Raw genomic sequence first — 27,836 nt, forward strand, 5'->3', positions numbered from 1 at the left:
CTTTTGTCTTAGCATTTTCCTTCTTAGTAAGTGGAGAGCCCCATCATCCTTTGTAAGAACTGCTGGGACTCCATCGCATGGATGCCCCGGAATTTCTCCAGCGGTCCCTCTGGGTGGACACTGCAGTGGCCATCCTTGTGCACCTCTTTGCCCCTCATTCAGTTCTGCGTCTGCCACTTTAAAAATATCGCGTCCCGTGAGGCAAGGAGACATTTCTTGCTCCCTAGTCCTCTTTCAATAATCTGGGTGTGTTTTATTTTGTTTAGAAATGTTTCTAAACTTTGCTCTCCTATCAGAGCCCTTAGTTAGGGTATCCCAGATACTAACATTCGACTTTTTTAAAAATCTTTTTTCTACTTACAGGTCATTTGAATTAATGACCCATGTTTTCAATAGCAAACAGTCTAGTTTGACCAAGCTATAAAGGTGTGTTTTTCAAAATGAAAGGTTCTTTGTGGGAGATCTTCCATTCCTGTTCTTGAGGACGTTTGCACTGGTCCCCAGAGGGGGAAACCTCAAGGGCCTCTCAGCATGCAGGGATCACAGCGCTCGGGGAGGGCCCCCCGGGCTGTTGCTGGAGGCTGCCAGGCGCCGCCGCACTTGCCCTCCCTGTAACGGACACTCATGTGTTTGCAGGAAAGGTCTGGGTCCCCAAGCAGAAGCCGATGGATCCCGTGCTGGAAAGTGTGACGCTGGAGCCAGAGCTGGAGGAGGCCTTGGCGAACGCCTCCGACGCGGAGCTCTGTGACATCGCAGGTGAGAGGCGCTCCACACCCTCCCATGTCCTCCAGAAGGACTTGACCTGCGTCTGCAGGGAGCCGTGGATGCTTTATTTCAACATGAACAGCCTCTCTCTCTAACAAGGACTAGAGGAGACCAAGAATATTAAAACTGAGGTCCATCATCAAAAACCAAAATCAGGAAAATAGAGAGAGAACCACCTAAACTCATTACACTCTGGAACCATCTGCTGTTGCCATGAGACCCCATCCCAGAGGGATGTGGACGCATCCTGGGGGGCGGGGCGGGGGGTTGCATGGGCCCTGATCCCATCTGCATCAAATCCTGCCCATGCCACCTGGGAAGAGAGAATGGGGGGCAGAGGACTGTGGGCGTCTCAAGCTTGGGCGGTTCACAAGGGCTGGAGCAAAGCCATCTGATTTTACCACTTTGCACCCTCAGAAAACCCCCATCTCGTATTTGCACAACACTCCCTCTTCCTGTATATTACCACATGATCTTCCCAAATAGCCCCTAAAACTCCAGCAGGTGGCCTGATCTTCAGAGCCCTTCACCACCCCAGCATCTCTGCTTACTACGGTCTAGTCTCTGCCCCGCATGCCCACCAAGAGTCAGATGTGGCCACACCAAACAGTCTGCATGCGTGTGTGTCCCCGCCCCCCGGCCCCCCACTCCCCAGCATTGTGCTGTGCTTCCTGGCCGGGGGATGGGTGGTCTTTTGATTCTGCAGACTTGGGGGCTATTAACCATCACCCAGATGATGACAGGAGGTTGGGTGAGGCGGGGAGAGACTCGGACAAGTGGGAAGGGAAGAGGAAAGATGGGGTTGAGTCTGCCTGGCCGAGGTTGAGGAGGAGTCCAGGAAGGTTCCAGATTGCCAGCTCCAGAGACTAAGTAGCTGTTGGTGCCATTAATGAGCATAGGTATAGCAGTCTGCTTGAGCTGCCATAACAAAATGCCCCAGGCTGGGTGGCTTCAACGACAGAAATTTATTGTCTCGTGGTCTGGGAGTCAGAAGCTCAAGGTGGCGGCAGGTTTGATTTCTTCTGAGCCCTCTCTCATTGGCTTGTCAGCAGCCACCTCTCACTGTGTCCCTCTAGGCCAGCGGTTCTCAACCTGTGGGTCGCGACCCCTTTGGCGGCCGAACAACCCTTTCACAGGGGTCGCCTAAGACCATCCTGCATATCAGAAATTTACATTACGATTCATAACAGTAGCAACATTACAGTTATGAAGTAGCAACGAAAATAATTTTATGGTTGGGGGGGTCACAACATGAGGAACTGTATTTAAAGGGCCAGAAGGTTGAGAACCACTGCTCTATGCTGTGTCCCCTGGTGTGGGGTGTCTCCTAATCTTTTTTCTGAAGACACCAGTCGGATTAGATTAGGGCCCACCCTAAAAGCCTCATTGTAACTTAATCACCTGCTTAAAGACCTTGTCTCCAAATACAGTTATAAATTCTAAGGTCCTGGGGATCAGGACGTGAACCTTGGGGTTTTGGAGGGACAAAATTCAGCCCATGGCAGTGGGAGAGGACACAGCTCAGGGGAAATGCTGAGTTCAGTTTGAGACCTTTGGAGTTCAAAGTGCCTGAGGGCCACCCAGGCAGGAACAGTTGTCCATGAAAGTCTTGAATTCTGCAAGGGATCTACCTGCAGCCCTTGTGGCAGCATTAGCATAGACATGTGGGCATCATTAGCATTGTCAAGCTCCAGGCAGAGGGCTTGACGGGAGTGGGGCCTGGGGCTCTGCAGGCAAGTGTCCTGGCTTGGGTAGAAGCCTGTGAGAGGTGAGGGCCAGTTAGCCACAAATGGGCTGGGAGCCAAAGGTCAAATCACAGTGGACAGAGCCTAATGCAAGAGCTAGGGAGACAGAAGGAGGGTTGGGGCTGGCCTGAGACACAGGTATGTGAGGCCAGAGGCCAGGGGAGGCCCCCCGTGCTGGGGGACTTGGTCTCCTGCCTCATCACATCCTCTGGCTTCTCATGGGAGTGGTGCATGGGTGCCGGTGGCATTTGTTGCAGGGGATGGGAGTGGGAAAGGGGGCGGCTGTCATCTACAGTGGAACCATGTGGGGCGAGACAGTGGGAAGACTCCAACATGCAGGAGGGGTGACCTTGGGTGCTGGTGGCCAAAGCCAGGTTGCAGGGACCAAGTGGCGAATGCAGAAAGCCGGTGTGTAGACTGAAGTCCAAAACACCCTTTTCTCAGCAGGCAGGGAATTTGGGAAAGACCAAAGGGCAGTGGCTTGAAGGGTGTCAGGGCCGAGAGAGAGAGAGAGAGAGAGAGAGAGAGAGAGAGAGAGAGAGAGGTAGAGAGGTTTCCAGTCCACTGTGAAACACAGAAGCAGTGAGCACCCATCCGGCCCTAATGGAAATGGAACACTTAACGCAGAAAACGTAACTGGTTTGGTTTGAAGTTCAGGTTTGGTTTTGTCAAAACCACACCAGTCATATTAGATCCACATCATGCTCACGTATTTCGACCGAACCGTTTCCCTGGTGGGGGGGTCCCCTTGACTCCCAGTTCATCTGTGCAGCAGGGAGGTGGGTGGCTGACACCCTTGTGCAGCACCTCCACGCTGACTCACCCTGGAGCTGTTTTTATCCTGGTCCTTCTCCCCCAATCACCCTCCATGACATCACCCTCCTCATTAGTCAGCTCAGAGGGATTATCAAATGACTCCAGTGTCAGAACCGCCAGCTTCTGTGCCAAAATAGAACTGCAATATTGGGCTGAGTTTCTGTGTTGATTTCTTGAAACTATGTGTCTTTATTTTTGTTGGTGTGGCTCATTGTTATTATCTGTTCATGATACCATACCTTCCCATGTCCGGAAACGAGAGGGGGAGCTGTAAGTCAGTGCGGGTGTTCACTGGCTCAGTGTGGGTGCCTGTCATTGTGTATCAGCCATTTGAAGGTGACAGTGTCTCTGGGGAATGAGGGGCTGAACATTTGCTGACCTCCAACTCTGTCCCAGGTGCGCTGGGAATTGCTTCCAATGCCTTGCTGCTTATTTATTGATTACAACACCCCTATGAAGTAAGACTCATTGTCCCCATTTAACAGATGGAGAAAGTAGGCACCGTGAGGTTAATTGCCTTGCCTGTGGGCTTGGAACCCAGGCAGCTTGGTGCGATGGCCCACTTGCATCATCACCAACTGGTGCAGCCTGGATAAAGCCCTCAGGGTTGGGGGGCATGGTGGACACAGACGGTGGGTGAGAGGGGGTGCCATCTCTCCCGGAGTGGCTGGGGAAGGATGGGGCCACAGTAAGAATGGCTCTATTTGTTTGTTTGTTTAATCCTCACCCAAGGATATTTTTCCATTGATTTTTAGAGAGTGGAAGAGACAGAGAAAGAAAGAGAGAAATATCAATGTGAGAGATATTGGTTGCCTTCTGCAAGAGCCCGACCAGGGCCCAGGCCAGGGAGGATCCTGCAACCAAGGCACATGCCCTTGACCAGAATTGAACTTGGGACTCTTTGGTCCGCAGGCCAAAACTCTATCCACTGAGCCAAACCGGCCAGGGCAGGAAAGGCTCTGGATGCCACATTAGGGCGCTGACACCTGGGACTAGGGGAGTGTTGGAGAGACGGATGGAAGCAGGGGCATAGGCAGAGAGGCAGCAGTGTTTAGAGGATGGGGGGTGGGGGTCATAGAAGGCAGGCCCCAGGTAAGGCCCCAGGTAAGGCCCCAGGTAAGGCCAATGGCCAGGTGGAGCCATGGGACTGCATAAGAGGTGGCTCCACTGAGAGACCAGCTATTCCTAGTGCTGGACCAGAGGCCAGAATTTCAAAGATGCTGCAAGAGATGGAGGCAGGGGGGCAGGACTTCTTGTCCGAGTGCTGGGTGTGGCTGACCCACCGGAGGCAGGGATGCGAGGGTGGGGGTGGCTGGACCTTCCCAAGGAGGGAGTGCATGGAGCCATGAGGTGGATGAGTCACTAAAAATAGAAAAGTAGGGAAAGGAGAGCATCACCTGGAGCCTTCACACCCCAGCTCCCAGGCAGGGCACTCCCATAGGCTCACCTCCGCCAGTCACACATCCACACACTCCGCAGCCATGTGTCTGGCCTCCCTTCTGTGTGGCAGGCTCTGACCTGGCCCTGGTAAAAGAAAGCAGCCTGGCACCTGCCCTCGCAGAGCCGCCTATGCTAACACCAAGGCCAGTGGGAAGTGGCAAGTGAGAGTGAGTGTCGCAAAGGAAAAGGACAGGGTGCAGGAGGGGGGCTGGGCTGGGGCTGGGGAGCTAAGGCCCGAGACAAGCTGATCCTGAGGAGGAAGGGTAGGTAAACGGGGGAGCGGGGGCGGAGGCGGCCCTGCTGAGCCGCTTGCTTTGCAGATGCACTTGCACAGGCTTGGCACTTGGTGATGATGGGAACAGGCGGGACCCCCAGCAGGCGGCACATTGACTCAGGTGTGACACGGGTGAGGCAGGGCCTGTGAACTCTCATGTATTCACTTGTTTTCATGTTTGTGTGTCATTCATTCACTCATGGAGTCACGTGCATTATTGAGCTCCTACCGTATGAATGAATCAGATCCAGAACTGGCCCTTGGCGGGCCCAGGACGTGATGAGGACAGAGCAGAAGCATGTCAGTTTCAACATGAAAAGCATCGCCACAGGATGGAGAACAGATGCCTCTGACAGGACTGAATTCTTGGCTTGTGGCCTTGGGCTGTGGCTTGGGGGGGCCACTGGGAGTCACCTGCAAGCACTTGGCATTATCAGTGCCTCCCCTCCTCAGTTAGGGATGCGATCCTGGTTTGCCTTTAGGGATCCTTCAGATGGGACGGACCCAGAAGGAATTGTGGGTAGGGAGACTCGCCCTTCAGAAGGGCCAACCCCAGGCAACCCCAAGGGCAGTTGGCACCCCCTGGCTCCTGTGACTCTCAGAGGCAGTCTTGGGCAGCCCCTGCCCCAGCGTCTGGTGCTCTTTCATGCCCGTAGGCTCCTGCTCTAGGAGAGGCAGGGTGCGGGCATGCAGCTGCGCCCGGTCCTGGGCCGGAGCCAGCTTCTCCCACCTGTTCCTAGGGTGCCTGCGTCTGCCCTGCACCAGCCTGAGCCGTGGGCCGCTGGCGAGGCCGGGGATGTGTGCCGCTATCTCTCTGCACCCCTAGCGGAATGACGATTATGAACTGAGTGAACCCTGCCAGGGCAGAGAGAGGAAGGAGAACTTGATGTTCTTTTTCAGAGTTCAAAAATAGTCCTTTTTGAGTTTTGAGGAAGATTTGACTTATTTTAAAAAAACCACATTCCCCAGTGCTAAATCCAGCCTTGCCAATATCTACCAGGAACGAAGCAGCAGGCAATGTTGATGTGCTGTTTTCCTTCATCACTCACACCTCCCTCCCTCTCCTTCTTTTCCCCTCCCTCCCACTCCTTCCCTCTCCTCTCCCTCCCTCCTTTTTTCTCTCCCTCCTTTCCTTCCTCCCTCCTCCCCTCCCTGCCTCTTTCCTTCCTTCCTTTTTTTTCTCTCTCTTGGATCCCTACTTTCCTCAGAGCTGCAGAACGGTTTTATTTCTTCTTGGGCCTGCTATTGACATTTATCACTTCCTAGAATACATGTTATCTGTTTTTAGAATTTTTTAGAAGTAGAGGGGAAGTTTAGGACTTTAGAGGTGCTGGTGACCTGGCGCATGGAGGCGTGTGTGGGAATGGATGCTGACTTAGAAGCCGAGAGTCCTCGCTAAATGGTCTTTGACAAGCCACTTCCTCTCGAGCCTGCTGGAAAGTGGAGGGTCCACAGCACCTGCCCTGGAGGCTTGTGAAAAATCAAACAGGATAAAGTGATGAGATGTGATGTGGCTGTGAAGTCCTGTGTGAGGGTAAGAGACCAGCTTTCAGACACACCCCATTTTACAGGAGAGAAAACTTAGGCCCAAAAAGCAGAAGTGACAGGGCCACCCAGCAAATTAGTACCACGGCCAGACGAGCGCAGGTCTCCTTCCTCGGGTCCCTGGCACTTTCTGTACCTTCCTGCCTCCGCCCGCCTTTCTGGACTGTTACAGGAAGCTGTCCTCCGAGCACAAAATGCATTTTACACTTTCCATCTCTCAGCCACATGCGGCCATGTTTGTCCGGGGACTCCCAGGAACCTTTCCGAGCTGTTTTCCCAAACCTGCAGTCGCAGCAGCAGCCCAGAAGCACCCCGAGCCGCTCCCTGTGTGGGCGCTGGAGGGGCGGCTCCAGAAGGCGATGCACGGTGCTCCGATCCACCTGCCGCTGACTCAGCTCCCACTACCCACGTAGCCACGGCCTGAACAAAAGCCCAGAGGGCCCGTGAAATGCAGATGCCTCTCTGCCTACCAGTCTCCTTAGTGATGAGCAGGCAGGTCTATTTTAGCAGAGAAAACTCTTAGAATGTGAGAAACAGAAGGGACTTCGAGATCAGCTCATCTTGTGGTTCTCAGCTCCCACTGCTCATCAAAACCATCCAAGGAGATTAAAAAATATACCTCCAGAGATTGGGATTAGTTGGTCCAGGGTGGAGCAGGGATATTGTCTCAAAGTTCCCAGGTGAATTGTATGTCCAGTCACGATCGTGTCTCACCCCTTCATTGGACAGAGAAGGCTGAAGGGAGGGGACTTGCCCAAGGTCACACAGCATTGGGGGCATAATCAGGACCAGTCCTGACTCTTCCCTAAGGGCTCTGGTATTTTTTCTCTAGTAAGAAACCACATCTAGTGAAATGGCTGGGGGAATTTTAAAAAAGCATCAGCAAATATTTACCAAATGCTTACTGTGTTCTGGAAGAGGTAGAAGAGAGATTAGATTTAGTCCAGTAGGGGAAGGACACAGATACCCAGATATCGCTGACTCCTGGTATACTGTATGCTGGGATAAGGACACCAGGTGCTGTGGGAGAACTAGCAGGGGAGAGGGAGGAATCCAGGAAGACTTCCTGGGGGAGGAAGTGTTATTCTAAGTCTTGAAGGATCGAGAGGTAGAGTTGGTAGGTCGAATGCAGGATGCTCAGTTAAATTTGAATTTCAGAAAAACAACAGGTAAGTTTTTAATATAAGTAGTCCAAAGACGAAATGAGACCTAGTTATACTAAAACATTTTTCATTTTTTATCTGAAATTCCAACTTAACTGGGTATCTTTAATTTTATGTGCTACATCTAGCAACACGACTAGGGGCATTTCAGCAGTGGGCGCTGCAAATGAGAGAATTGCCAGCAAAAGGGGAGGAGGGTGGCATTGGCAGAAGCAGGAGAAACTACTGAGCAGTGACTGTCCCTGGGGCAGAAAGCGTGTGCGGGAGGGACAGGCTGTGAAAGCAGGGCCAGCCCAGGGAGGGCTGGTGAAGCCAGGTCTGGGGGTCACAAGCCACCACCCACCCACCCCGATGACTGCAACAGGCTCATGGTCCCCCCCCCCCCACGTCCCCCCACCCCCGCGCCCTCCGTCCTTCCCTCTTGCTGTAGTTAGTTTCCAGGCGGCCAGAGCAACACACTGAACTCGAGTCAGACCAGCTCACGCCCTGCCCAGGCCCCCTTTGGCTTCCCAGGCTGTACCTAGAAAAAGACACCCAAACGCCTTACCCAGACCTGGAAGACCCTGCAGGATCCCGCCTGGCTATTGGAATACAGTCTGCCCCCAAGCGTTGTTGGGAGGATTCGGGGGACAGTGTCAGGCGGCATCCCCCACTTTGACTGCTGCCTGAAACCACCTGGAAAGCTTCAGCCCCAGAGGTTGTGGTTTAATTGGTCGGGGGAAGGCCTGAGTGTCAGGAATTTCTAAAGATTCCCCAGTGATTCCAATACACAAGCCAACGAGAATCACTGACGTGCAGCATGTTCTCCGTCCCAGAGCGAGTGGCTTGGTGAGGGGGCGCTAGGCCGTCCCCCACGTGTCCAACTTCATCTCAGCCCACGCCTGGCCCTGCGCCTCGGGCTTTCCCACCCGCCGTTCCCTCTGCCCAGAATGTTCTGCCTCCCTTCCCCTCACTGGCCAACACGCACTCATCACTCCCGTCCCATCCCCCAGAACACACTGAGCTCCTCCTTTACCACACCTGCCTTACACTGTGTCTGTGATTTTAATTGTGTGGGTCCCTGCTTAGCAGCCCTGTCCCCAGCAGACAGTAAGCTACAACGGGTGGGGATCCTGTCTTTCCCGTTCCCCGCTGCCCCCCTCGCCCCTGGAGCTGGACACATGAGGTCGGCACTCAGTAAATGTTAGTAAGTGAATGAAAGAATGGCTTGAACACAGGTGTGATGTGGTCAGATCTGCATTTCCAGAAAGATGTTGCTGGCTGCTCTGTGCTGAAGCTGGGGGCGGGGGGGAGGGGGGAGTGGGGTGCAAGACACCAGTGCCTATACAGCTGTGACAGCACAGCCCAAGAAATGCGAGAGCCTCAGCCAAGACAAAGGTGATGGGGCGGGAGTGGGACCGATGAGAGACACTGGTTAGTGGGGACTGGGTGAAGGTGCCATGGACTGAGGTTCTACCCCGAGGGACAGGCAGGGTGATCAGATGGAAGGTGATCCCAAGGAAGAGGCTGTTGCTGGGGAAGTTGAGTTCTGTGTTGGCCAGGTTGGGTTGGATGTGTCAGTGGGACATCAGGGGACATCTAGGAATCTGAGGCCGGGGACTAGAGAAGTCTAGACTGGTGATAGAGATTTGACATTCATGTAAATAGAGGCAAATGACATTTAAAAGTTTTCATGCAAGAGTTTCTTGCCATTTCTGGGAGCAAGAATTTCGAGGGTGTGGAGTGTCCGTGCCGGGGAGGCCCTTCTGTCTGAGAGGGGCGCGTCACGGCCCTTCCGTGTCCCCGCAGCTATCCTGGGCATGCACACCCTCATGAGCAACCAGCAGTACTACCAGGCCCTGGGCAGCAGCTCCATCGTGAACAAGGAGGGACTCAACAGTGAGTACGCAGCCCCTGCCCCCTCCCCCCCAGCGAGGCCACCTTGGAAGGGACGTCGTCCTCATACTGTTTGCTTCCTCCCACTCCTGCTCTTTGGCTCCTGGCAGAACGTTTACATTTTTATGTCGCCAAATCTATCCACCTTTTCCTTTTACTCCTCCGGGGTTTATGTTTTGTTTACGAAGGCCTTCTCCATCCCAGTGTTATTAAAAGATCCTTCTACGATTTCTCCTAAAAGTTGTAGAGGTTCACTTCTTATATGCAACTTCTTAGTCCACCTGGAGTTCATGTTTGTGTGTGGTGTGAGGTGAGACCAGATTTTCATTTTTTAATGGATATCTCATTGTCCCAACACCGTAACTTGCACAGCGTCTTCCCACCGCTGGTGTGGGGCTCCACCTTGATCCTACACTTCCGTGCATCCACGTGCGTCTGTCTCGGGCGCCTCTCCTGTTCCATGAGTCCGCTTGTCTCTTCCTGTGCCAATATTGCGTTGTCTTCATTGCCCAGGCACTTTCCAAGTTGGCGTTTGGACCCAGAGAGAAATGGGGGTGCCCAAAAAATCATGAACACACACACCCCGTAAGGCTTATATATTCCTTCCCCACCCAGGCTTCCTTTCATCCCCACAACAGCCCCTGTTCACAGGCTACAGGTGAGGACCCCAGGGTGCAGAGAGTTTAAGGGAGTCGCCTAGTTCTTGCAGGACATTAAAGACAATCCAAGCAGGCTCTGCCCCACCCCCCGCAATCCCCCCCCACACATATCCCTGAACTCTGCCTCCTCCTGAGTGCGCTTGTGTTGAGGGCAAGTGATCCCGGTCTCTGTGAGACACGCCCTTTCATGGGTCACTCTAGGTGTGATTAAGCCGACACAGTACAAGCCTGTGCCCGACGAAGAACCAAACTCAACAGACGTGGAGGAAACGCTGGAGCGGATAAAGAGCAACGACCCGAAGCTCGAAGAGGTTAACCTCAACAACATCCGGGTAAGTCCCGGCCTTCCCACTGCACGGAGGGGGAGCTATTGCATGGTGTCGCTGTGATGCCCACAGCCCGCCTAGCAGTGCAGAGAATGGGCCTGTGTGGCTCCGGGCCCCTCTGGGTCAGGAATAGGGGCAAAACCTTCCAGGCGGGTGGACAGTGCAAACCAGGTGGCCCCGGTTTGTTTCTGAGAACTGACATCAGGCCCAGATGTTCATCCGGGACCAACCCAGCTGCAACTCGGGAAACCCACCCTGTTACGCAAAACAGAGCTTGTCTGAGATAAAATCGTGAGTCACACACACTTGGCTGCGCAGCATCCACGGCTGGAAAAGCCCGGTGCCCACCAGGCTCTCGGGGTCCCCCAGGCTGGGCGGTGCCGCCCGGAGCCACTGCTGCGCTGTGTCATGCACGCGTTCCGCCTCATTCTGCAGCGGAGAGGGAGCTGTGGGCCCAGAGGTCTGGCGCCGTATCCCAAGCTGTCAGCCATATCTCTCCGGACATTTCCCGTGACCACCACGGGCACAGGAGGGACAGACGGACAGGCAGTCCTATGCTGGACAGGCTGCAGGAGAAAGTCAGACGCAGCCCAGCTGCCTGCCTGCCTGCGCAGCCCAGCGGCCGGGGGATTGGTTCCGGGAGGGGGTGGCAGCAAGACAAGAAGCAGGCCCCTCACCCAGGCTCCTCTCTCCTTTCTTCTCCACTTTCTTTTAAGTGACTGCCAGCCCCACGGCACGATCAGATTGGAAACCCGCGTCCGGAGTGTTCTCCCCACCGGCCTCCCAGGCTCTGTTCCCATGGGGAGCTAAAGTGACGCTCTGAAATGAGAGATCCATTAAGACACAGCCAGGGCCTCCATTCCTGCCATGTGCCTGGAGGGAGACACTGGCCCGGTTCAGACCTGTGCGTCCTGGAGCGGATGGCGGCTCGGAGGGCATGGGGTGGGGCCCCGCTCTGTTCAGTGTGGGGCCACAGCAAGGGCTCATGCTCCCCTCTGCACATCAGGCAGCTGGACTAGATCAGTGTATTCACCTGCGGAAAGTAAAAGATATATGCCACCCACCCCCCTCCCCAGTTTCTGATTGTATTGGTCTGGAGCAGGCCCGAGCTTCAGAAAGTTCCCAGGAACCTCCGGTGTGCGGCAGGGCTGAGACCTCTGGGACAGGTGTCTCTTAAAGATTATCTAGGGCACACCCCCCTTCCCCCCCCCCCCCCCCCGACACACACACTCACCTCCATTTTCCAGAATCAGGCCCAGAGAAGGGAAGAGACCCTCCCAGAGTCACCGAGCAAACCAGAAACACTGCCACTTGCTGGGGCAGAGGCCAAGCCCCTGCCCGCCCCGCAGCCCAGGCCCGAGTTCTTGGCACAACGCTCCTCCGCACCCACTGCCTTGCTTGTCCCTTCCCCTCTGGTCTCTGTGCTCACAGAGGAAGCAGTGGGTCCTGTCTGAACTTCCAGGAAGGGTTTCTGTCAGTCTGTTTGCCAGAAGGTGCTCCCCAAATCCCAGCTACGTGGAGGAAAGCCGGAATCCTTTGCCCGTTTAGCGTTTTGGTCAGAGCTTTGCTATAAATCAGGCTGCGCGTAGTGACACCCCTCTGACCAGCCTGCCGCTGGCAGGGGCCGCTGCTCACCGCCTGCCTTTCTCTCTGCAGAATATCCCCATACCCACCCTCAAGGCGTACGCGGAAGCCCTGAAAGGCAACTCGTATGTGAAGAAGTTCAGCATCGTGGGGACGCGGAGCAGTGACCCCGTGGCCTATGTATGTACCGTCCTCTTCCGCTGCCGTGAGGGTGGGCGGCACATAAACGGACGGGCTGGTGCTCGTGGCCTCGGGACTGGCCATGTCCCACTGAGGAAGAACCTCGCCTGGTGCAGTGAGGGGCATTGGGCGAGAGGCAGGAGAGGACGTGGACGGAATGGTGGGTACACGGGCACCACCTGTACGTTATCCTAGTTCATCTCCACCAGCACCCCTGGTCCCGGAAGTGCCGGTCTCCCACTTTGCAGATGAAGAACCTGAGGTGCAGGGAGCTCGGGAAACGTGCTTTGTCCAAAGTCGCAGAGCAAGTGGAGGGGGAGCTGAGATGTAAATGCAGCGCGCGTGGACCCTGCGGCTGGGTCTCTGCATTCAGCATGGTTTGGACAAGGGCCTGCCCCGCACTGCGCCTCGGTTTCTCCATCTTTAAAATCATCGTCTTCCTCAGTGGGTCCCGATGACCAATTTTATTCATCATTTTTTATTTATATCTTAAAAATACTGTTGTTCAAATGAAATTGTATTTATTATAAAGTAGCCCTCGGTTCGTTTTTCTTTTTACACATTCAACACAAAGGCGGGTGTCAGTCAGCCCGTCCGCACCAGTATACCTGCTCTGGATACTGGGGTGCTCTGGGCCGGCCGGTAAGTCAGGCTGCTCTGTATGTCCCCCCACTGCCCGCCCCAGCTCTTCTCCCACCCACCCCTGACCCCCAATTCCTTCACTCCGGTCCAGCAAACAGCTGACACCTGGCATGGCAGTGCCTCGCACCTGCTCAGCCACCAGCGTGTCCCCTTGGATCAGCCTGTGGACTTGCCTATGGTTATTAAATATTTTGATTGGCAGGCCCAGGCAAGGGGGATGCTGGGAGAGAACCCAGACTGGGTCCCTCCCCTCAGGAGGGTCACAGAGAAAGCGGACATGCACCCTGGGGGTACAGCGCAGGGCGAGCTGAGCGGGGAGTGATGGCCTCAATAAGGAAGGCTTCCTGGGAGTGAGCCTTGGGTACGGTCTCAGCAAGCAGGGGCGGTGGGAAGGGCACTCCTGGCTCAGCTCACCATCGCAGACAGCCAGGCCCACAGGTTGTATATCCTGGCCTATCAGCTTCTGGTTGGTGTCTCCTTTCCTCCACCATACACTGTCTCCACCAACGCTAATTACTTCATTTCCTTCAGAGGTTCTGATTGTCATCTACGCCCCTGGCCAAATTCCTCCCACACGTGCTGGCTACCTGAGCCCAGTGGGTGGTTTCCCAGGCTACCCTCTCTGCTCTCTGCTGCTCAGACCCAGAGAAAGTGACTCCATGGAATCCCAACAGGAACTAGAAGAGACAGTGAGAGTATTTGGGGAGGTTGGGACTCCACCAGTCACTCATGGATGGTGATGAGGACTTGTTACGTGCTGAGCACTGTTGGATGAATACAGTGATTTTCAGCCCACAGAGGGTAGAGAAAGTCTAACGGCAGAGACAACATCAATATAGAAACAACCTAAACCAGGGAATACAAGTTCCATGAAGGCGGTGTGGATAAATTCTATGAATCTATGCAGTTCAATAAGACAGGCCACAGCGAGCTGGCGGTGTCAGCGATGCCGCTCTCAGAGAAAGGGGCATTGAAAACGGCCTTGAAGGACGGGCAGGGTTTGGATGAGTGAAGCAGAAGGGAAAGGGCATTCCAGTCGGCAAGGACAGGAGAAGCAAAGGCTACACAGTGGGAGAGCGCTGGGCGTGCACGGGGACCTGGGAGTAGTCCTGCCGTAAGGGAGCAGCGAGAGTTGAGGCTGAAGAGGAGAGGAGAACCTGCATCCAGCAGAGGCTCCGGGAGGGGTTTGGGAGCCGTGGCAGGTGGAGGGGAGGAGAGACGCCGAGCTGTGCTTGGTGAAGGGAGTGTGGCGAGTCTGGTCCCTAGCTTGAACAGCAGAGGTGTACGAGGGACTCTGGTTCCCGGCAAGTTTCCCTCAATATTTTAGGTTTTACCCAAGAGGGGCTCCAGCCTTGCTCAAGGTGACTCACAGGTACCCTGGCTTTTCTCCTGTGGCTCAAGGCCCTCGCTGAGATGCTCAAGGAGAACAAGGCGTTGAAGACACTGAATGTGGAATCCAACTTCATTTCCGGAGCGGGGATCCTGCGCCTGGTGGAAGCTCTTCCACACAACACTTCTCTGGTGGAACTGAAAATCGATAACCAGGTGAGCTGAGCCAGGGGTCTCCTGGAGTCCTTCGCTACAGGAGCTCGCCGTCCTGCGCTTTCCTGCGTGCTGCTGGGTGGAGTAGATGCTGCTGATTATAAAAGCTACGGAGCCCAGCTTCAGGGGACCTCCACCATGCTCACCTTCCTTCCTCATTCCCACCAAGGGGTCTGGCAGCTTTTGCGTGTGTCCCCCTAGTGATGGGGAGCTCGTCTACCCTTTCTGATCTCCTGTAGAAATTAGCTCCCTTTAAGTCCTGCTTGCTGGGCTTAATCTTATAACCATTGGAATCTTCCTCTCCAGGCTAAATATCCCATTTCCTTCAGTCACCCCTGCCCCCCACTCAATGGGTTTTTGAGTCTCCTTACTCATCGAAGTTATTCTTTGGGTAAATTCTGGTTTGTTTTTATCATTATGGGGTTATCATTTCTCTATAACTTCTGTGATTCAGTCATTTATTTTCAGGGCAACTCTTTCAGTCCTGACTTTTAAAACAGAGCTGATAAGAGTATCTTACATGTTAGATATCTTACATGCTACATGTGTTGAGGGTCCATTGTGGGCTCGGCTTCGTGCCAGGCACCTGACACACACCATCTCTGGTTTTCCCAGCCTCCCTGCAGGAGGTGTGTATTCTCCCTCCCACTTTGCAGATGAGAAAACAGTTCAGACAAGCAACATTCTCAGGGCCACCACGTTCGTGTTTTAGGAGCTAGGATTTGAATCCAGGACTCGGTGACTCCGAAACCCACACTTCATCCATCACGTGTTAAAACACTATCACACAGTCTTCTTTATGGTGTGTGGATAGGGAGCTTTCATTTTCTACATGACAATGTTTGCTTTCTGGTCATATAAATGTGTGCATAGGAAAAAGATGGGAAGGAAATACAACAATTATAAGTAGTGGTTATCCCTGACTGAGATATTCATCTCTATTGTAAACTATTTCAAACAAACAGAAAAGTGCATGAAACGTAAATGCACGGTTGAACGAATCACACCGCTCTTGTGACCCCTGTCCAGGCCAAGAGCTGAAATATCACCAGGTTCCAGAAGACGTCTGTGGTCCCTTGTCCATCGGAACCCCGGCAAAGCTCTTCACAGTGTGCTCCCTGCTTACTTTCCAACCTCCACGTCTTCACTCTTGCTTTTCTCCCCGCTGGAGTGTCCTCCCTGCCCCTACCACTCTGCCTGGAGAGCTCCGCTTCCTCTGGGTTCGGCTGCAGCCCCTTCCTCTCCCACTGGGGTCTGGAGGCAGCTGGAACCAGCGTGCCAGAGCCGACTCACATCTCTTCCCAACTCCCCTGCAGTGGTAGCACCTCGGAACCTTGAACCCGCCCCTGGTGGGAATATTTACACTGTGGAAATTGGCCCCTCAGAGCAAGGTGCCCCCCCCCCCCCCACACACACACACCGTGTTCTCCTGGGACCTTGGCTTCCCTGTGAGATTCTCAGAAGCTGGTGCTGTGTCATCTCCATCTCAGGCCGAGCTCAGAACTTGGCCCACAGTGGTGCTTGGTAAGCAGGGCCGCCCTGGATGGCTGTGCGTGTTCACCGCACAATGAGCAGGCAGGGGTCGGAGTCTAACCCGCATTCCTCTCTCCAGGACTTGGTGTGGGGCTTTGTCCCCAGAGAGGGTCCTTTTTTCTCACTCATATAAAGAGGCCGCGTGAGCCTGCTGCAGCCAGGTCATGTGCATCTGCTGCGTTGGACTCCTTGCATCTCTCATATGCTGTGGCCTTGCTGCTGCATCGCCCATTCCCAGCCCCTACCCACCCCACCTCTTAGGTCCCTCCTTTGGCCATTGCTGATCCTGCTTTATTGGAGGCAGGAGGGGCACAGCAGATGGAATAGAGGCATGCAGCCAGCTTGGCAGCAGCTCTGGGCCAGGCCCGGGATCAGCTGGTCATGTGATTTCAAGCCTAGCTGTGCAGCGAGTCAGGGTCTACCCAGCGTCAGCTGAAAACTGACACCTGGGGCAGAATGCCGGCCACAGAGGGCCCAGACCACTGGCCTCAGCCCACTGTGATGGCAGCTGCCAGGGGACGAGCTGCCCACCTTCCTTCTCACTACTATTCCCCCTCTTCCCCCCCCCCCCCCAGCCCAGAGATGGAGCCATCACCCTCACCTGGTACACTTCCCTGAGCCTCACTACCTCCCTTGTAAATGAAGTCATAAAATCTCCACTTCTGAGGAGATGACAGATTAAACTAGGTGGCCGATAACTTCTGTAATTACTCCAGAGGCGATCTAGGGACTTCACACATTCAGAGTTAATTTCCTGAGAGAGGCCACGAATCCATTACGTCATTTAACGCTCACAGACTGTGAGTGGGTATTACAACCCATCGTGGTATTGTCGACGAGGAAACTGAGGCCCTTGCAGGCTATGTGACCTGCCCAGGGTCACACAGTAAGTGGCAGAAGCAAGATTAGAACCCAGGTCTAGGCGACTCCAAAGTGTATGAGCTGAGCCTGTCTGGGCTCTTGAACCCTACTGTAGTTTCACATGGCCCTCTCTTGGTGTAAGGCCAGAGCATTCTCACACCTACCCCCAGCCTGGGAGCCTCATTTTTGGTTTCTATCAGCATTTGGTGAGTGCTGGCTGCACCCCAGAGCAGTGCTGGGCACTGGGTGAATGAGGCTCTCTCGCTGCCCTCCCGGGATTCCATGCTGCATAGGAACCATAGAGCAGAGATGAACATTAGGTGAGGTACTCCAGCAGGCCACAGACAGAGGGCCCTGCGGTCCACCGGAGTGGGCCGTCTCAGCCAGGAGCAGGCATCAGGGAGGGCTTCTTGGAGGAGGTGACGTTTGAGATAAACCTTAGGGTGGACAGTATCTCAGAGTGGGAAGTAGAGACCATGGCATCTCAGGTGCAGGAATCACACGAACAAAGAGAAGGAGAAGGGAAAGTGAAGGAGCCCATCCAAACATGATAAATGGTACCCCAGGAGGAAGGGAGGAAAGGGAGTTGGGAGTCCACGGGGCTCTGAATGGATGCTGAGGGAAGGTGGGTTGTAAACTGCCCTGTGCACCAAAGTTGTGCTCGGGGAACATGGTTCCCTGCTGGATGGGAGCAGGAAGAGGGCGTCAGGGCCTGGGAGACCAGAGAGGTGGGATTACCTCCTGGATGAGGGGACCTGGGGGAAGTGCTCCCATATGCTGGAGTCTGGAGACTGAGTGGGGTCTGGCAGGGAAGGAGGAGGACTGGGAGCAGGCCTATTTTGAGGAGGGAGCTCAGCCACCCAGGCCCTAGGGAGGCCACCCATGCCTCTCCCAGTGCGTTAGGAGGTCTGGGCATGGTGACTGCCTCTCATCAGGTGCTCCAGCCCCTAGGCTTCTAGGGAGTGTGGCCAAAAGGAGGTGATGAGTGGCATGTGATTTATTCCTCATTCTTGGTTAGTCCCCGAGGCCTTCAGAGGCGGCAGCCTTCTCCTCAGCCCTTGTGCCTGTCACCTGTGTCAGTGAGTCGCTGCTCTCCTTTCTCCTTATATGGCCAAGGAAAGGGACTTGGGGCCTTCTACCCGGTGACAGGAGCCTCCCAGGCTGGCTCGGGACACACATTCTGGAACCAGGACTCTGAGGCTCTTTGTTTACTCGGCCAGTCTTTCTTTATCTCCAGACTCTGCTCTGCTGCTGCCTGAAGTTGCCCAGAGCCAGCAGTGAGGGCTGGAGGGGCAGGGAAGGCAGTGAGGGTGGGAGAGGGCAGAGGGGCGCAGACCTGGAGCTGAGGACATTGAGAAAATGGCAGTCCTGCCCTCCTTTTAAAGGTGGGGAAACTGAGGATCAGAGAAGGGATGAGACTTGCCCGAAGTCATAGATCAAGGACACGTCAGAGCACTCCCAGCAGGTCATACCCAAATGGGGGTTCTCTGGGCCCCTCAATTCATCCTCCTCACTTCTGACTGAGCTCCCTCCAACAGGTCCTTCCCCAGGACCCTGAGGGCTCAGGGTGCTCTCCCTGCCCCTTTGAGCAGATAACACCTGAAACACGACCCCCTCCCCAAATGAAGATATGTGCAAGGTCGGGGGTACTGGCTGGATTTATCACGTTTCATTCCAATGTTTGACAGTGAGGATGTGCTTAATATTTTGAAAAAAAAAAAAAAAAGCTAAAGAAAGTGGATTGTGTTTTCTTGTTTTCCCAGATTGGGTTATTTTCCTAATGAAAATCAGTTTAGAAAGAAAATAAAAGATACACTGGAATAGAATCCTAAAGGTTTTCACACTTGGCGACACCCCTTACTGTTAGATTACACACTTATGTCAGCTGGCTAACTGTGTTAAGTGAGACTGAATATACTTTTGGATTTGCAAGGCGTAAGAAAAACACTTGAAAACCAAAAGAGCAAGACTACTTGACTAATTGTGTTCTCTGTGTTGCTGTGTTGTTCCTTCTACATTCACCTCCGAAGTAGCAGCTCTGGGTCTGTGCCTCCTTTTCACATCTGTATTTTCACTGTGATTTGGAGTAATTTAGCCTGGAATTAACTAAGTAATTCAACCTCAGTGAGAGGACAGGCCCAAGTCACTGTTCCTTCACCCACATGCCAATTGTGTTTTTTTACTGACCCCCCTTCTCAGGGGAAAATGAGATGAAATTAGTGGAAGTGAGAGACAAAATGTATGGTGAAGAGAACAACACCCTTCTCCTACACAGATCAGAGTGAATTAGACTAAAGATTTGTGACAACAACCGTCTCGCTCCGTGTCAGGTTGTCACGGCAGTCTGTCCTGAAAAACCAGGAGCTTCCCAGACAAGAGACAGACTGACCCAAGGATGACCTGTCTTCAGTCCCTGACACTTAAAGTCAAACAAAGGATCAAGCCCGTTCTGCTCTTGCTGTGTAACTCAGGAGTGTCACTTAATGTATCCATGCCTCTGTTTCCTCATCTATAAAATGGGAATAATACTGATACTCAACCTACTAGCGTAGTGAGAGGATTTAATGTGTTGATCCTTGAACCGTGTAGTATTCTCTCAATCAGAGGGAGGTGATATTTCTGTTGTTTGTTAGACTTAGTTGGTGGTAGACAGATGGGGTGGGGAGAACTGACTTCTGGGAGAGATTCTAGCTCGTGCAAGGAACAACTTTTGACCTCCTTTCTTTCTTCCCTTATTCCCTCTCTTTCTTACTTAAATTTACTTTTTTAGTGAAGTGTAGCATATATGGTAAAGCAAATATGTCTTAAAAGGACAGCTCAGTGGATTTATACATGTATACACCTGTGTAGTCCCCACCAAGATCAAGACAGAATGCATCCAGCAGCCCAGCAGGCTCCCTCATGCCCCTTCACAATCGATACCCTCCTAATGCAGTCACGTTCTGCTTTCTGTCACCGTAGATGAGTTTGCCTATTCTTAAGCATCAGCTCAATGGAATCACATGCATGTGCTCTTTTATGTCTGGCTTTTTTTGCTCAACATTACGTGTGTGCACCAATTATCTCTAGCTGTGTAACAAATTACCCCCCAAAATTTAGTAGCTGAAAGCAATGATCAACATGGAGCAGACTGCCCATATTCAGACCCTGGTCTGCACCTGCCTAGCTCTGTGATTCAGTGGGAATTTCTTAATACCTCTGTTCTTCATGTCTGTAAGATGAAAGGTACAACAATAGTACATATTCCATAGGTTCCTAGTTAGCGTATGTAAGGTGCTTATGACATGCAACTAGAGGCCCGGTGCACGAAATTCGTGCAAGGGGGTGTGGGGTGGGGGGAGGTCTCCTCAGCCTGGCCTGCAACAACGCAAGCGTTCCGCACCAGGCCTGGCCAGAGGCCCTCTGTGGCTGGGTGCGAAATGCTGGTCTCGTTGCCATGGCGATGAAGCAAGCATTCCTTCAGGCTGCTCACGCTGTCCGCTCTCAGCAGCCGCCCCCCTCAGGACTGGGGGACTCCGGCGGGGCTGAGAGGACTGGGTGCCACCATCTTTGTGACAGAGTGACAGTTAATTTGCATATTACTCTTTTATTAGAAAGGATAATTACTAACTAACAAGTATTTGAAAAATAAGTAAGAACCAGAGTTTTAGTCCTAACCTCATCCCCAATGGCCTCTTCTCTCATCTATGAGATGATCGAGGCCTTCTGGTCTCAGAGTCCCTGGAGAAAAGGGGACAGCCTGAGAATGAAGCAAGTACAAAGCTGGTTAAGATGCATACATGTTTTCTATTTTACTCCGTAATGTAAAAATAGTGGTTTTGGTCCAAGATTAACATGCCAGGAAGATTGGCCACAATTATCTAAAAGAATCCTGTATCTTCTCTCTCTCTCTCTCTCTCTCTCACACACACACACACACACACACACACACACAGACATCTGCGTGTGTCTCAGGGACAGTGGATGCTAGTTTGAGAATGTGGGCCTACAGGGTCCTCTGAAGTCCTTCCAGCCCCAGGCTAAGGTCAAGCCTTGGCTCCGTCATTAAGCAAAGGGAGCACAGTCCATCTTCCATCTATACATGGGCTCCGTGCACTCATCTCTAAGACCGGGTGCTAGTTCCTGCCTGCCCGGCCCTCCTCCCCAGGATGTAGGGAGGTTGGATGGAGGCAGTCTGCATTGGGGTGCTCTGTACTCTGAACTGAGTGACCTGAAGTGCCAGCTTTATAGAAACAGCCCTGGCAGCCCCTCCAGTCAGGGAGGACCTGTGCTTCTGTGCTCTCTCAGAGTTTGTGAGTTTGCAAGTTTGCACAGTGCTCTCCCAGCAAGTGCCCTCAAGGGAAGGCCAGGCTTCCAGCTCAAAAGGGTGGGGGGCGGGCGGTGTGGGGTGAGATGGGCTGCCAGGCCAAGCCAGCCAGAGCACAGGGCTGGTCTGAGTTCTCTGAGGACAGGCCAGAGCTCTTCCCAGCCCTTTCAGGAGCCTTGCCAGACAGTCTGGTGGAATTTCACCAATGGCCCTCTGCTTGCCCTAATCAGCGTCTCAGCCCCATCTGAACCCAGACGAGCTCTGGTGAACTCAGAATAACCTGGGAGGAGTTCTCTGTCAAGATTTCAACCACGGTTCTATGCTTGTCTCTTTGGATGCTGGGCTGATGTATCTTCTCAACCCTCCTATGCATCGAGCCTATTCCTGTTTTCCTTCATTCAATTCAATCCTGTGGCCTTGACCTTGACCTAGAGATCCTGGGTCCTGTGTGCTATCCCAGGGCTCACAGTCTAGGACAGCACCTCCACAAGAACTTTCTGTGTTGATGGAAATGCTCCGTATCTGTAGGACCAACATGGTAGCCAGTGGCTATTGCACACTTGACATGTGGCTAGTGCAACTGAGGAACTGAATTTTAAATTCTATTTAATTTTAATTATTTAAATTTGTAGTTTAATAAACAGTCCAATTTAAAAGTGGGCAGAATACCTGAATAGACTTTTTTTCCAAAGAAGACATACAGATGGCTAATGGGTACATGAAAAGATGCTCAAAATCACTAATCATCAGGGAAATACATATCAAAACCATAATGAGATATTGCTGCACACCTGGTAGAATGGCTATCATCAAAATAACAAGAAATGCCATGGGTTGGCAAGGATATGGAGAAAAAGGAACCCTTGTGTACTGTTGGTAGGAATGTAAATTGATGCAGCCACTATGGAAAACAGCATGGAGATTTCTGAAAAAAATATAAAACTACCATATGATCCAGCAATCCCACTTCTGAGAAAACACAAATACTAATTCAAAAAGATATAGTGTGTACCCTCGTGTTCACTGCAATTGACAATACCAACACATGGAAGCAACCTAAGTGCACACCAATGGATGAGTGGATAAAAAAGATGTGTGTGTGTGTGTGTGTGTGTGTGTGTGTACACAATGAAATATTATTCAATCATAAGAAAGATTGAAATCTTGCCATTTGCAACAACATAGATGGACCTTGAGAGCCTTATGTTAAGTGAAATAAGTCAGACAAAGACAAATACCATATGAGCTCACCTATATGTGTAATCTAAAAACAAAACACAACCAAGCTCATAGATACAGAGAAAAGATTGGTAGTTGCCAGGGATGGGGGTCGAGTGGGTGAAATGGGCGAAGGGGATCAAAAAGTGAAAACTTCACCTGCCGGCATGGCTCAGTGGTTGAGCATCGACGAATGAACCAGGAAGTCATGGTTCGATTCCCAGTCAGGGCACGTGCCCAGGTTTCAGGCTCTATCCCCAGTAGGGAGAAGCAGCCAATGAAGGATTTGCTCTCATCATTGATGTTTCTCTCTCTATCTTTCTCTCTCTCCCTCCCTCCCTCCCTTCCTCTCTCCCTTCCTCCCTGAAATCAATAAAAATATATTTTTTAAAAAGTGAAAACTTTTAGCTATAAAACAAATAAGTCATAGAGATGTAATGTACAGCATGACTTATTAGAATTAATAATCCTACATTGCATATTCGAAAGTTCCTAAGAGTAAATCTTAAAGGATTTTCTCTTTCTTTCATCTTTGTCAGATGATCACTATAGCTTTGAGGGTAAGGGACATAACAGGCTGTAGGAAGCTGACTCTGGCATTCCCAACCCCCTGTGTGCCTTTGGGCAAATCCTTTTCCCTCTCTCAGCCTCAGATTCTTCACTTGTAAATTGCAGATGAGTCTAAATGACTGATTATCAAACCTGCTGTACATTGGAATCACCTGAGGAGTGTGAAAAGCCACATACATCTGAGCCGCACTCCCAGTGATCCTGGATTAATTACTGTGGGGAACAGCCCGGGCAGCAGGACTTTTACATTTCCTTGGGACTAGATCAGGGGTGGGCAAACTTTTTGACTCGAGGGCCACAATGGGTTCTTAAACTGGACCGGAGGGCCGGAACAAAAGCATGGATGGAGTGTTTGTGTGAACTAATATAAATTCAAAGTAAACATCATTACATAAAAGGGTACGGTCTTTTTTTTCAATAGTTTTATTCATTTCAAAGGGACCGGATCCGGCCCGCAGGCCGTAGTTTGCCCACGGCTGGACTAGATGATTTGAAGGTCCTTCTGCTCAGTCCTTCTAGGATGCTGCTGTGGGCCAGTGGAAAGATCTATCGTAGGTGTCTGGTGGCCTGGGTTCGAATCCCAGCTCATTTCCTCCTGGCTGTGACCTTTCACCTGCCCCGGACCTCCATTTCCTGCTCTGGGAGGTGGGGATAAAATCCCCGCCCACCACTCAGGGTTTCTGGTGGGTAGAGAAGGGATAGGTGCCTTGCAAATAGAATGAGTGGTGACTATTGTTCTTTCTTGACCAAAGAGCCAGCCCCTGGGCAACAAAGTGGAAATGGAGATCGTGAGCATGTTGGAAAAAAACACAACGCTTCTGAAATTCGGCTACCACTTTACCCAGCAGGGGCCCCGGCTGCGGGCCTCCAACGCCATGATGAGCAACAACGACCTTGGTGAGTAAAAACGTGCTCCCTCCCACCTGTCCTGGGGGGAATTTTCATGGACAACTTTCCCAGGGGGTCCTCTTGGTGAGCCTGACTCCAACTTTCACGTTGGTTGCATTCGTTTTGTGTGTTTGTGCCTTGTCTCCTCGCTGGGCCCTCTAAGCTCAGCTCAGCCCAGGGCAGGCCCAGAGGGCACCCTCAGTGCATTAGCTCCTGAAATGAAACGCGGAAGAGCACAGGCTCACCGGGAGTCTCCTCTTCCGAACACCCTTCTCCGAACTCAAGAATTCTGTCCAGGTCACGGTCTGGCTCCAGCCCCAGGTCCCACAGCCCCCAACCAGCACTATTACCAAAGCCCCAAGCCTAGGAGACTTCTCTTTGCTTTTAAGATAAGAGTTGAAAATGTTGACTTCATAGTAAACAGGTTACAGTAATTGAATCTCAGTTAAAGGTATAGTTTGTTCTTAAAAGAGAATGTCACAATCTTTCTTGTGAGCAAACACCCAATAAGTCAGTTGAATGAAAAGTGACATCAATCACTGACTTCTCCAGATGCCAGTTGTTCCCAAGCTCTGTGTGTAGTTACTTACGTGTGTTCCTGCTGGCTGTTAAAAGAACTTGATACAGTGTCCCCAAAAGAGTGGGTCTGATAAGGCTATAGGAAAAGTGGAGGGAAAAGCAACCAGGAAAAGGAGTAGGCCTAATACGCTAACATATTTGATTATTATATTTAGCCATGAGTTTGCTAGACACAAGGCAGGAAGAAGAAAATCCAAATTATGTTATTCTTATTACAGACGAGACAGAAGCATGATGAGTTAAAAAAATTTCCTCCGGAAATTCTGTTTCTTTGTTACTAATGTTGTGGCCCCACGCCATAACAAAGAAACAGAATTTCCGGAGGATGAGGCCCAGAAATCAGGATTTTAAAAAGATTCCCAGGGGATGCTAATGTGCAGCCAAGGTTGAGAACCACTGCCCTAAAACCATCTCAGAAAAGGCACTACTTTCCGCAGCCATTCAAACCAGAAATCTGGGCCTCTCTCTGTGCACAGCCCCAACACAGCCAGTCACCTCCTCGCCACCCCTGTGGGGCTGCCTCATGTCAAGTCCTCATCACACGTACCTGGTCCTCCGGGGCTGGCATCGGGCACAGTGCTCATCCGAGCCTTGTCCTGTCAGGATTCCTTCGGGTTCTGCTTAGACCCCTTTCAGGGCTCCCAGTGCTCTCAGCCTAAACTCCCTGACATGGCTCACAAGTCCCTTAACAACGTAGTTGACACTTAAAGGTGCCCGCTGTGTGCCAGGCACTGCTGTGCACACTCCCATCTTACTCCCCCAGGCTGCCAGCACCCAGCTGAGGCAGGTGCTATTGTTACCCCCATTCTGTGCTAAGGAAAGGAGGCCTAGAGAGTAGTAAGGTTACCCGCAGTGGGCAGAAGTGGGCTTCGAACTGGCTGTCCAGCCCTTGAACCTGTGCTCTCCACCTCCTCTCTGGGTGAGGCCTTGCCAGGCTCATCTCTTGACACCCCTGATGAGCCATCCTCTTGCCATATCAGTACCAACCATTCCAGGTAGCTAGAATGCCTCTGAGTGACCCAAGCAAAAGCATCCCTATAGAGGGCCTTTACGCCTAATGTTCCTGCTCCCTTCCCACCATCTACCCCTTTATCCTGTAAGATTCAGCAGAATGTCACCTGCCCATCCTCAGAAGATCTGACCACTTTGTGCATTGTGCCTCATACTTGATAGAGACCTGCCAGGGTACCTGTAATAGTTTATCAGACTTACTGTTGGTATATCTTGGTCCCCTGTTAAGCAATATCTTTAGTTCTGATTCTTGTGCTTGGGACGCAATAGTACTGAGTAAGTGCTGTTGTGTATATAAATGCATGTAAAAGCTCCCCAAAGACGTGATGGAGGTGTCCAAGCCTGGTGGGAAGTGATGGAGGGAGCTCAAGCCACCACGGAGGTTGGTCCGGATGACTCAAGATTCCTTCTGGCTCTGCTAAACGAGTCTCTTGATGTTGCAATGATAAGCAACGCAGAGGAGTTTGCTTTAGTGGAAGTAAAAAGCAGATGGAATGGAAGGTGGATATTGGGAGACCCGGCTTCTACTCACAGTTCTGTCACTTATTCTCGTGACTTGGAGCATGTTATTCCCTCTCTTGGCCTCAATTTCCTTAAAATGGGGGGAGAGAATATTGAGTAAGTGGGTGCCTCCCCCTCTCCTCACCCAGCCCCTGCGACATCAGTGCAGGTGAACTTAGGACAGACCCAGTGTATGCAGTGAGGGCATGTAGCGGGGAAAGAAACACGGGAGGCATCCCTTTCTGTACCCTGAGCTTGGGCTGGGGACCAGGTTCCAGTCCTGACTCTGCCACCAGCTTTCAGGATCCTGGCTCTTTCCTTGTCCAGGGGAACGGAGCTAATGTCCTGTGAGAACCAGATGAGCTGTGGATATGTAAAACCCACATGGAGGGCTCGGGTGGTACTGAGAGAGGCGCTGGACTGAGGCACAAGCCTTGGTTCTCTCTGGTACCAGCTGTGATGCTTTGAGCAGGAAGTGTACCCTCTCTCTGCCCTTCTTTCCTCGTCCATAACATGGAAATGGTAACAACACTGACATTCCAGAATTGTGGAGGGGCTGCAATGAGGTGTTGCGTGCAAAAGAGGTGTAAAGAGGCTGCCCTGCTGGGCATGCTTGCATAGGTAACATGGACATGCCTAAAGGTCTGTTCTCATAACCAGGGATGGGGAACCTTTTTTCTGCCAAGGGTCATTTGGATGTTTATGACATCATTCAAGGGCCATACAGAATTAGCAACTTAAAAATTAGCCTGCTATACTTGGTCAGACATTTAATTAACTCATTCCTAATGCCTTGGCAGGGCCGGATCAAATGATTTCATGGGCCTTATATGGCCCATGGGCCAGACGTTCCCCACCCCTGAATCATAACCCTTTGGTCACCTCAGGTGAACCTCTTCCACTCTTCAGGTTTTTGTTGCTCCACATCTAACCCAAGCTATTGGACATTCTGATAGTTCCAGTGTTTTCTCATCAGGAGATTGCCCATTGATTTGCATTTATTATTCTCCAGATGGGGACAAAGGGGTGTGCAGGAGCTCAGGCACCAGCTGAACTCTGGGCCCCATGCTGGGTGCCTTGTGCCCCACGCCCCTCCCCCAGCTCCCAGCCACAACCCGAGTACCGCATCTTCCAAGGTGGTTCTGCTATATAGGCTCCGTGTTTGCACAAGCTGATTCGGTTCTTGTTGCAGCTCGTATTCATCCATCTGTTGGCTGCAGGTTTACCGGCTCGGCTCGGGCACTGGAAGACATCTAAGTATAGACAGACCTTTTTCCTCCGCTTCCTGTCTGCCACACCAGCAGCCCTCTGACGGCCACCGTCCAGCTCTACAGACTTCTTCCTCTCGTGGCCGATCTAGCTTGCTGCTTGGTCTTCATCTGCAGACACTTAATTCATTTCAGAACACTCTCCCTTGTTACAAGCAAGGGAACCCCGTTCCCTGTCCCATGGTCCTGTAAGCTAATGCCTCAGCCTGCAACCTCCTGGCTGGTGTTTCTTCTTTCTTCTTTATGGCTTTTAACTACTTTGTTCTGTGATTGCGTTTGAGCTTATGTTTTGCGTCTGGGAAAATGTCAGGGTTAACCCTGAGGGGACAGATAATGCAGGGGAATCATCATGTAGACACTGTTGTTTACATAGGCAGGAGAGAGGCCAGGAACTCTGAGAAAGCCAAGGGAAACGTATCCAGCAGTTAAGACCCTAGTCTTACTAAGAAGACGGACTTAACTCTTATCTGAAGTGGACTGAGGAGCTTCGCTGCAGGTGAACGCTGACAAGTGGGAGGGCCGTTACACAACCACACATAACTACC

General features: G+C 52.1%; 1 protein-coding gene across 2 annotated transcripts in view; it reads left to right on the top strand.

The window, feature by feature from the left end:
* TMOD1 (tropomodulin 1) overlaps positions 1-27,836 on the top strand; it is a 74,254-nt gene that overhangs the window by 44,797 nt on the left and 1,621 nt on the right. The window contains exons 4-9 of one of the 2 annotated variants that reach the window (XM_081102976.1): positions 637-756; positions 9,537-9,626; positions 10,484-10,614; positions 12,265-12,372; positions 14,416-14,559; positions 23,797-23,941. In XM_081102976.1, coding sequence (XP_080959102.1) covers positions 637-756; positions 9,537-9,626; positions 10,484-10,614; positions 12,265-12,372; positions 14,416-14,559; positions 23,797-23,941 — 738 coding nt within the window. The remainder of the gene's footprint in view (positions 1-636; positions 757-9,536; positions 9,627-10,483; positions 10,615-12,264; positions 12,373-14,415; positions 14,560-23,796; positions 23,942-27,836) is intronic. The other variant, XM_081102977.1, reaches the window with a different exon arrangement.

The sequence above is a fragment of the Myotis nattereri genome (assembly GCF_964212035.1).
Source record: "Myotis nattereri genome assembly, chromosome: 12".
Lineage (NCBI taxonomy): Eukaryota > Metazoa > Chordata > Mammalia > Chiroptera > Vespertilionidae > Myotis > Myotis nattereri.